This window comes from Necator americanus, chromosome IV, assembly GCF_031761385.1.
Source record: "Necator americanus strain Aroian chromosome IV, whole genome shotgun sequence".
Lineage (NCBI taxonomy): Eukaryota > Metazoa > Nematoda > Chromadorea > Rhabditida > Ancylostomatidae > Necator > Necator americanus.
This window is the reverse complement of record NC_087374.1, coordinates 20,427,191-20,437,662: the sequence shown is the minus strand read 5'-3', so window position 1 is coordinate 20,437,662 and position 10,472 is coordinate 20,427,191. Positions and strand designations below refer to the sequence as shown.

Here is a 10,472-nt window from a genome sequence, read left to right as displayed (position 1 = left end):
CTAGTACGAATGAAATAGTATTGTATAGTAACTACTTCTGCAAGAATTTAGATCTATTAAAAAATAGCAAGGAGAATCCTAACGAAACTGCTGCAAATCCTACCTCACGCCTCAAAGCGGCGCAGCGGTGGCCCTGGCCGTCGGGCAGCTATGGTGGCGAGACTTCGTCTCGGCAGGTTCAACCATGCCACAAAGGTGTCCGGCTAGTAGCCCGGTCCTTGGGCCAAGGCTACAGGCTAGCTAAGTGAGGAGGTAGTACGACGATTCCGGTGCCAGGCTGCTAGCTTGCTAGTGCGACAAGCCGACCGAGGACAACACCCCCGTCGCGTCATACTGCTAATGTCTACTATGTGTTCTTCAGAAGCTAGGGCGTACCCCAGAAGCGACGCGCATTGTCCTCGCCCGGGCAATGTGGCAAATATGCGAGGGCTACCGGCTAGAGGACGAAGCCGGCCAAAGAAGTTAGTCCGCAATCGCAATCGCCAGCAACATCCAGTGCGCTTGGCAACACTTAACGTTGGGACGCTTACTGGAAGAAGTCGTGAACTGGCAGACAGTCTCAGAAAACGCCGTGTTGACATATATTGTGTACAGGAGACTCGCTGGAAAGGCTCCAAGGCAAGGGAATTAGGCGATGGCTACAAGCTGATCTACCACGGCACATCAAATCGCAACGGCGTTGGTATTATATTGAACGAGTCGTTTAGAAATGGCGTCACAGCGGTGGATCGACTATCGGATCGCTTGATGGCTGTAAAAGTAGATACAGGAGAAGTGGAATTGCGAGTCGTCTCTGCTTATGCGCCACAGATGGGCTGTAGTGAAGAAGAGAAGGCGTGCTTTTGGGAAGATCTGGAGCAGTACGTCCAATCCCTGGAAAGCGAAGAAGTACTTTTAATCGGAGGAGACTTCAACGGACATGTCGGTTCCCGGAAAGACGGATTCGAGAGTTGTCATGGTGGATACGGCTATGGAGCTCGTAACGACGACGGGTTGCGAATCCTGGAGTATGCTGTTGCAAGTGACTTGATCATTGCTAACACGCAGTATCGGAAAAGAAAATCGCATTTGATCACGTACACCAGCGGCGGTCGTGAAACACAAATAGATTTCTGGATGTTACGCCGACGAGATCGCCGACTTCTGCAGGATTCAAAAGTCATCCCTACAGATCATGTCGCTGCCCAACACCATCTGCACGTTATGGACTTGAAAATCTCCCGTCCAAGGAAGAGACATCCAAGGACTGAAACACAGCGCATCAAATGGTGGAATCTGAAGGATCGAAAGGAGGTATTTTTCGCGTCCGTGGCTCCATCTACACTTCCCCACCCTACTCGTAGTGTGGAGGAAATGTGGTTGTCTACTTCCAGCGTTATACGCTTGACCGCGGAAAACACTCTGGGAAAGACGACTCTAGGTAAGCCAAAGGTACAAAAGGCTACGTGGTTTTGGAACGAGGAAGTTCAGGCGGCAATTCGTGAGAAGAAGTCCAAGTATAAGCTCTGGTGGAGGACGCGTCAGCCTGAAGATCGGGGTGCTTATCTAGCGGCGAAGAGGGAGGCTAAGAAGGCAGTCTCCAAGGCGAAGTCGGACCGCTACAAGGCTGTGTACGACATGCTTGATACCAGAGAAGGCGAGAGGGCAGTGTATCGTTTAGTCAGAGCACGTCATCGCTCAACGTTGGATATGGAGCACACCAAGATCGTTAAGGGAGCTGATGGAGCCGTTCTGCGCCGCTCTGGTCAGATCCTGGAGAGGTGGCGAGAGTACTACAATCACTTGTGTAACGAAGAGTTCTGTCATCCTCCCATCCCAACCGTTCCCAGCGTCGAGGGTCCTGTTCTACCAATTACTGCCGTCGAAGTCAGTGCTGCCCTCGCAAAAATGAAGTCGAACAAGGCAACCGGTCCTGATGACATACCTGTTGATATCTGGAAGCTGCTAGGAGATCGAGGGTCCATGTGGCTCGCAACTCTATTTAACAAGATCGTTGCAGAAGGACGGACTCCAGACGTTTGGCAAACTTCCGTGACCGTGCCTGTCTGGAAAGGGAAAGGAGACATTGCTGACTGCACCTCGTACAGGCCTATACGACTGCTCTGCCATACGATGAAGATTTTTGAGCGTGTCCTGGAAGCTCGTCTGAGGAAAATTGTTAGCGTTTCACTCAACCAGTGCGGTTTTGTGAAGGACTGCAGCACTATAGATGCTATCCATGCTGTCCGAATCCTCCTGGAGAAACATCGAGAGAAGAACCGCAGTGTGCATCTTGCTTTTCTCGATCTCGAGAAAGCTTTCGACCGTGTCCCACATGAGCTGTTATGGATGTCCATGAGGTCGCATAGAGTACCAGAAGAATATGTGAGGTGGACGAAGCTGCTTTATGCGAAGCCTACCAGCGTTGTACGATGTGCTGTTGGAACAAGCAGGCCATTCCCTGTACGAGTAGGGGTTCATCAGGGTTCATCCCTCTCACCTCTGCTGTTCATACTGTGCATGGACACGATAACGAAGGAAATCCAGAAGCAGCATCCGTGGACTCTACTCTTTGCCGACGATGTCATGCTCGCGTCGGAGTCTCGAGATGATCTTCAGAAACAAGTGCAGTCTTGGAAGGATCAGCTGCAGCAATATGGATTGCGCCTCAACACATCAAAAACTGAGTACATGGAGTGCGAACCAAGGATAGAGGATGGTTCAATTCGTGTTGATGGCACCGAATTAAACAAGGTGAACTGCTTCAAGTACCTTGGATCCAAAGTGACTTCCACAGGCGACACTGATCAAGAAGGTCGAGCACGTGTTAATGCTGCATGGATGAAATGGAAAATGGCAACAGGAGTACTGTGCGACAAGAAAGTCCCTGTTCGACTGAAGTCGAAGATCTACAGGACGGTTGTGCGTCCTGTTGCCCTTTACGGATGCGAGTGCTGGCCGACAACGAAAGCCTTGGAAAGAGTGCTGCACGCTATGGAGATGCGGATGTTGAGGTGGACGATAGGTGTGACGCTAAAAGAGAAAGTATCCAACGACACTGTGCGCTCCATCTTCGGTGTCGTCCCGATAACTGAGAAGATGAAGGAGGCGCGACTGAGATGGTTTGGTCACGTATTGCGGCGGGAGGAAGATTCTGTTGCCAAAACCGCTCTGAAGCTCGACGTTTCAGGAGTGAGGCCGCGCGGGAGGCCAAAGATTCGCTGGTTAGACCGTGTGAAGCTGGATATGATAGATGCACGTTTGTGTACGGCTGATGCAATGGATAGAACCAAATGGAAGACAAGAAGCAGAAAAGCGGACCCTGCAACAACGCGGGACAAACGCTAGGAAGAAGAAGAAGAAGAAGAAGAATCCTAACGAAACTATTCTATTCAGTTTCTTATCAACCTTGCTGTGAGAGTGCCGATAAGTGCAAGAAAAAGAAAAAATCAGACCTGCTGTTGTCTTTGATACATCTGTTGTTGGTAAACAGCTGTCTGTGCCGCTTGTTGCTGTTGGAATCCGGCCGTTTGACCAATGGAATACGTGTATTGTGTTGGTTGCGAAGCGCTTCCAAGCGGATATGTGGGTCGTTGGGCCTGCTGCGGTGGAGGAGCACCTGAAGGACGGCTACTCGGTTGCGTTACGACACCTTGCTGCTGTTGTGGTGCAGCTTGCATACCAGTAGGAAAACCTGGAATCACGACTAGAGCGTAGTAAACAAAGGAAGTCGGTTATGAAACCTAACGCTCTTGTCACCACTGAAGACAGAAGAAATTATGATGTATCTGATATTTAGAGTTAACATAATGGAGTGTTTTTCATCAATTTTTTTAAAAGGAGAATAGAGAAACAATATTAAGAACAATATCGCAAAGAATGAATGACGCTTCCAGAAGAGTAAAGAGATCCATCTCATGAAGAACAATGCCAATTGGTGAGCAAGCAAAGTCTGCATCGCTGAGTTAACCCGATAAAGGACACTTTCACCAGTGCAAAAAGTGATGGGATGCCAATTTTATGTTTTGGAAGTCAATACGTGAGTTTACAGGAACAAGCAAACAAAATTTAAAAAAAAAAGTTCGTTCAAGAAATACACAGAAGTGGCTAAAAAGCAATGGCACCATCGTACAAAAAAGTTACAGAAAACTATTAGGATTCTGGAGAACAGAGTCGTACTATCAACACAAATCACAATCTGACAGGAGCCTCGTAGAACAAAACACCGTGTGCCCCTCTTGCACAATGCGAAAAATAAGCGAAAAACCTTCGAAACAGCGACGTACCAGAGTTAAGGAAGACGGAAAGAACGGAAGGTCAACACTGCTGTCGTAAACCGTGTTAAGCAAAGAGCAAAGAGGATTAAATGATCCTCCTACTGATTCTCTTCCTGCATGGATATCATAATGAGGAAACGTTAGGGAAGAGCGAGGAGTTTACGCGCGAAAATAAACTTGAGTACAAAGAACAACACAGTAAGAGTATATGCTGGAAAATTTCACATGACATCTGACATGGTCACTGTTCTACATTATTACTCCAGAAGTGGAAACCTGTTTCATAAGAGAATATCAACAAGAGGGAAAAATTTAAGTTAATGCTACACAGAAAGAAGTTTCAGAATCTTTGTAGGGTCTCCCGAAAAAGGAACCTCAATGAATGGTGTAGACTGGAATGAAGGCGGGACCATGGTGAACTGCAGAGATGGGTGACTGTAGCGAGGATTATTACACGATCCCAACCGATACGGTCCACCGCACCGCTTACGCAATTGTCCGTGCTTCATGTCCTTTTGACCTAACTATAATTCTATTAGTAACCGTGGAGACTGTACAACTGTAGAAGTCAGAAGTAAAATGGGGGCGCCTTCAGAGTGAAAGATAGTAGAGACCCCCTCAAATGCTTATATAAGCATGCTAAAAGATCTGGGTTTTCTGCATCCTTGCTTGGTCCTAGCAGAAGATGTAGACTTCATAACCGAATTCATTTTTGCCGTGAATATTTCACTTCAGTCGTCGCGACAGCTACTCTCAGCGCGCACACTTTTTATTGTGCTTCTTAGGCCGATAACCATACAAGGAACCGTTTCCAGCACTATAATAAACAAGCACTGTAATGCTGTGACTTTTTCTTGAGAACTGTAGCCTATTTGAGCAGTTTTGATCTTTGGTACCTAAATGACCATAGGAGTAAAGCGAGTCCTGTAGCGCATCATCCGCATTGTAATACTGTCGAAAGTACGCCAAAAAGCTTCATGCCTACCTGAAATTTTCCTTTGGTCTGTAATTTTTTCCGTTAGTGAACGTACTACAATGTTACGGTCAATTGAGTGTAGGGAGAGGGTGGCCTTCAGTTTGCGGACAAGCATTCATGTGCTGTCGTATATAGTGCTCTGGCTGTGCACACTATGCCGTTGTTATGAGTAGTTGTAGTGATTTCCTAGTGTCACTTGTACACAGCCACTGTAGTGATGTAGTGAAAATAAATTAGGTAACACTTTTTGCCGCACAAGAAGTCCTAACGACCCTAGTGACACAGGAAAGGAGTGGTGAAGTAAAACGGGGTGGCCTCGAGGCAATAAAGAGGGAGCCCCGCATAAGAATACTCCACCTGAAATCCGTACTACCTCAGATTCCCGGGGTGATGCTTTTGAATCCACTGGTAAGAACGATTAATTATGCACGAGCAGCTGCAGCAACATCAAACAAGAATTCTATAGGAGGAAACAAGAAAAAGGCTGGTTCCTATGGTTTTCCTTAAAAAAAAAAAGACCACGGCGTTTATTGAAGCATTCAATAGTGAAAACAAACTACAGGCCAACAAAAAATCTCATCGCAGCGACGCAGAAAGAATCAAACAAACACACAAATGGCGAGGCCCAAGGAAAAACAATAAGTTGGGACCAAGAAGATCCACAAGCGGCGATGTCGGCAATTATTTATCAAATTTCATGAGAGTATCCAATTCTCGCGTATCAGATACATTTGAAAGCGGACGAATTCAGGGTAAGAACTCAATTACCATCGAGTGCAAGTCGAACATTTTACAAGAAAATATCAACAAAACATCAGATCTCATGTTAGGAAAAGTCGCAAACATCAAGAGTTAGAAATGAAGAAAAAGAAGGGAATTCGTAATCGCCGTAGTGTCATAAAAATCGGCAGTTCTGAGCAGATGTTCAGAGTAATCCATTTCTCACTGTTTTCGAAAGGAATGATATGGTGGTTGGATAAAATTGCTTACAAGAAAAATAAAAAAGTTTCCTTCTTTCAAATGGTGCTAAAACTGTTTATACGGGGAAGAAACTAAGAATTTCTTTTCTTTTTTGCATGACAACTCTTTCTAATCCAACAACACTGAATGAAAGATCCAATTTAGTTCAGAAACGTAAGGTAAAAGTGGATTTCTCGGTAAAAGAACACGTTTAAGAAACCTAATTTCGATTTGAATTGTGATGAACGTTCCTAAACAGGACCACACAGAAAAACTTACTCCTACTTCTAACATAAAAATATATAATACAATGAATGTGTAGACTTGCTTTTTAGTAAGGGGCTTATTCTGTCACGTTATGTGCATGCGTGTATGTGTTACATGGATAAATTTGTGTGTGTGCGAGTACGACAGACTGGTACATAATAAAACATGAATAAGGAGAGAACAACTGAAAACACTAGTAGAAGAACAAACACCTAGCTTCAAACATATTTTCTTCATTTTGTTCTATTTCCTGCGTCTCATACTTTCTACGTACTTCTTCTCACAGAATGTATGCATACATTAAACATAGACGTTGCGCTAAATCACATGAATGATGGAAAAGAAAGAACGTCTAGTAGCGGAATTGATGGAGTCGATGAAGCACCTTCTTCCAGCATGGAAGGATTGCTTGCCTTGCCTGGCAAATGCGGAACCGACAGCAAAAACAACATGATATGGCCAGAACTGCGCATTTCGCGTGCGCTCTTCGCTCGCATGCTATTCGGCCGACGATTTAGAGGAATTCGATGCCCTTCTAACTCGTTGACGAGGGAAAGAAAAGGAACAGAGAAGTCGTTTAAATCAAACGTAGGACGGTTTATAGACTTTCTTTTTTGAATCAGAAGCTTTCATAGCGAAATTCATGCGCATTGTTTTTTTTCTAACTACGGACGTCATAAACGGATAAGAATTAATTTAAATAAAAAGTTACGCATTATTAATTTAATTCCTAACTTAGTTCCTAAATTTTGCAAAGTGATGTACTTAGAAAATCTCAAACACTTACAACTCTCACCGCAAACGTTAATTTCGGGGCAAGTAAGGCATTGCGCCTTCGTCGCTCGAAATGGATTTCTTTGTCCTCGCAAGGAACACTTAACAGCCAGCACATGCCCACATAATCGACTCTTCTTGACAATTAAAACGACGTTTTTAGGGAACACTTGTTCAAATTTTTGCATTGAGTAGCGACGAAGTGGCCCACTGAAGTGACATTGCTTAAAAGCCTATGCGCAAGATTTCAGAATCTAATACAAGTTACTTGAATGGAAGTGAGAAGACGCCGAATGTGTTCCGTATCAAACTGGTTTCCGTCTGCATATATATGACTGCAGTAGAAACGATGTAGGTGACTATGATGCAATTGGGGAGAGAAAAATTATAAAAATAAAATAAATAATAAGATAGAGTAAAATAATAAAAAAATAAAAATAATGAAAAACTAGAAGAGAAAATATGCAAACGGCAGATCAAACAAGAGAAGAGGTGGTAGTGCGAGAACTGCAAGGACATACGACTTAAAAGTAGGCGAAATTCGCTTCCTGTCCATGTGCAACTCCAGCTATTAAATACGATCTTACGTGTGGAACTTCGATGTTCAGCGGTCCAGCACTGCATTATCACCAAGCATGTAAAAGTCGTAAAGTAGCTGCATAGTTACCCTACCACACAATTTCTCACTATACAATATTCTTAAAAAGAAGCGACTCAACTGGACCACCTATCCATCGCCTTCACTCCTTTTAATCGCTTGGGAGGGGGGGGATCAATAAATCCGTCTCTAGTTCAAAGATTTAGAACACGAAATATTGAGGACAATGCTATAGTTTATCTTAAAAACGAGAGCCTTCTATAACTTGAAAGACTGAAATTGAAACTAAGCAGCTACATTGGGAACAAAATTTGATAAACGAATGAATCGAGGACCGAGGAAACATTGCTTCACTCTCTGGGAAATCTGAGCAAATAGGAATGAGCGCATGTGGCGAATATCTGGTGAACACTCGACACGTCCCCTCATCAGCAGCAAACAACTGCACATTTTAAATGTAATGCAACAGGCAATTGAAATCATAGAAATGTGGTTCAGAAATATTGTATTAATTTTCACTCCTTGATTGATTTTCAAAAACTGATTAAGATTAGAATCCTCGAACATATGTGATTATAACGTCTTAATTCTATGAACATTTCCTTTTCACTTTACATCGTCGCTGATAGAGCGACCAAAAAGTTATTGGATGATATTTCCTTCCATTCAAGAGAATGACAACAAATGAAGGGAGAAAAGAAAATCAAAATTGAGTTCGAACTTCCCTTCTCCCCTCAGAAAGCTTCCCTTCAGATATTTTCTCGCATTTATCTTTTTGAAGGAATGAAAAACGCTACAATAACATGCGAAGCGATGCGCTGAGGACTCTAACAGATTCAAAATTATTTGTAACCCAAATGCAAAACATATAGGAACCTCTTGGAGAAAAAAAAAACTTCAAGAAAAACTCAGCAAACAGAGGAACGACATTCCTACTTAGGAAAAACTCTCACAAATAAAGATACATTCTTCCCTAAGAGATTATATTATAGTTATTAGTAGATTATGGGGAGGAGGGTGATTCCGTTCATTTCTTCCTAAGTGTCGTAGAAAACGGCCCGGAAGATACGGCTTCGAGCGTTCCGGCGCGCTATCTTCTACAAGTAGTTCGACTGGAGTGCGCCAGCCCTGTGCGGCGCCGCATCTTCGGGCCGTTTTTTACGGCAATTAGGAAGAAATGGACGGAACCACACCCCTCTCCATAATCTACTATCCCGTATACGAATACTCCACCTGAAATCCGCACCACCTCAGATTCCTGGTATGCTGCCTTTAAAGCAATTTCCAGGGTCGAGAGTTGAAAGATCCTAGTGAAAATTCGAACCCTTTCTTGAATGACTGTGTGGCCGGACACATATGTGAGTAATCCTAGGGAAAAAGAAGAACTCTGATTCAAAGAAGTAAAGCTAGTAACATTCAAAAATGCAAGCATTAGTCACAAAATATGCTCGATGAAGTCCAGTAAACTGATGATTTACTGCAGCTTTCTATGTGACCACTGCTCTAAAGTTAAGGCGGTGACTTCGAAAGATCGCTGCCCCTTGGGAGACACTCACACGGAAAGCAGTTCTGGAATGACACAAAATAGCTTCATTACTGCGCGAATACCACGAAGAATTCACCAGAGCTACGTGTGTTTTGCTTTTCTACTCCTGCCTTCCTTTCAAACATTTTCTTCCTAATAGACAAAGGCTAAGAACCGCATCAAAAATTCACAAATTACTCCAGAAAATTATAAAAGGAACAACAATACAGCATATGGTTCTGCTCATAAAGTTGAAACGAATAAAGAGACCAGCAGAAGTTCCACTAGGAATCTTTGAGGTATAAACAGGTATAATTAGTCAGTTTTACATCAATACATTCATACGAAGCATCCGTAACATAACCGAATAAGAGCGCTAACTTTCAACTTCTTCTTTCAACGCTGCTGCGGAAAAAAAAAACGCGCGTTCTTGGGTGCGTAAACGACATCGCGGACAATGCGCTCCAGCTGCGCGTTTCCCACGTGTTATAGTCTTCTTGCTCGAATCTACTTTGTGCAACCAAAGTGCATTCCAAGAAATACCAAAATCAAATCTAAGGAGAAAACATTAACATTTCGCTTTAATTCTACCAAAAACCCACTTGATGTAGGACCACACCATCAGGGATGCTTTTTGCCAAAGCTATAAATCCCATGACAAGAGACAATTTAAATCAATGTGGATATGCACGTATACATGTAATTCATATCTACTTGAGAATTCGGCAGAAAATGGCGCTAAAAAGATGACATCGACATTTTATGGCCTTAGCAGGAAATCCAAACAACTATTTATTCATCCTTAATTCACTTTCGGCGCGTTCTGTATAGTAATCAACATAAAACAAACCCGCTTCAAACGCTCTAAAAAGCCATATGTATTATATTTCCTTGCAACGGAAGTCTTCTAAGGAAGTACACAGCAACCAGGAGCAAAAAAAAAAGCCAAAGTCTAAGACTTTTGAATATTAGGCAAACACGCTCAAATAGGAATCTTAATACAACTAAGTTTTACTTTTAATGATGAGAGTAAATTCGGCGGGTGAAATGAAAGCTCGTTTGTCTGCAACGCAGGAGGGGTAATGCTCAAATTAAAACGACGGTTATTAACTGACA

At 43.4% G+C, this 10,472-nt stretch overlaps 3 protein-coding genes across 5 annotated transcripts; 1 reads left to right on the top strand and 2 right to left on the bottom strand.

Annotated features, from left to right (window-relative positions):
- Window positions 1–348: 348 nt before the first annotated feature.
- On the top strand, window positions 349–3,327 carry RB195_002086 (uncharacterized protein; the record flags this gene model as incomplete). Of its 3 annotated transcripts, none has more annotated exons than XM_064199164.1 (1): window positions 349–3,327. In XM_064199164.1, the coding sequence occupies one exon, from the start codon at window positions 349–351 to the stop codon at window positions 3,325–3,327; it is 2,979 nt and encodes a 992-aa protein (XP_064055045.1). The 3 variants fall into 3 exon arrangements, with proteins under 3 accessions (XP_064055045.1, XP_064055046.1, XP_064055047.1); XM_064199166.1 differs by having other exon boundaries at window positions 421–3,327; XM_064199165.1 differs by having other exon boundaries at window positions 1,888–3,327.
- Window positions 3,328–3,428: 101 nt separating this feature from the next.
- RB195_002085 (uncharacterized protein) lies at window positions 3,429–3,659 on the bottom strand (the record flags this gene model as incomplete). Its single annotated transcript, XM_064199163.1, has 1 exon — window positions 3,429–3,659. One exon carries the CDS (start codon window positions 3,657–3,659, stop codon window positions 3,429–3,431), a length of 231 nt encoding a protein of 76 aa, XP_064055044.1.
- Window positions 3,429–6,956, bottom strand: RB195_002084 (uncharacterized protein; the record flags this gene model as incomplete). The annotated part of the gene is made up of 2 exons (XM_064199162.1): window positions 3,429–3,673; window positions 6,845–6,956. The coding sequence occupies 2 exons, from the start codon at window positions 6,954–6,956 to the stop codon at window positions 3,429–3,431; spliced, it is 357 nt and encodes a 118-aa protein (XP_064055043.1).
- Window positions 6,957–10,472: the final 3,516 nt, after the last annotated feature.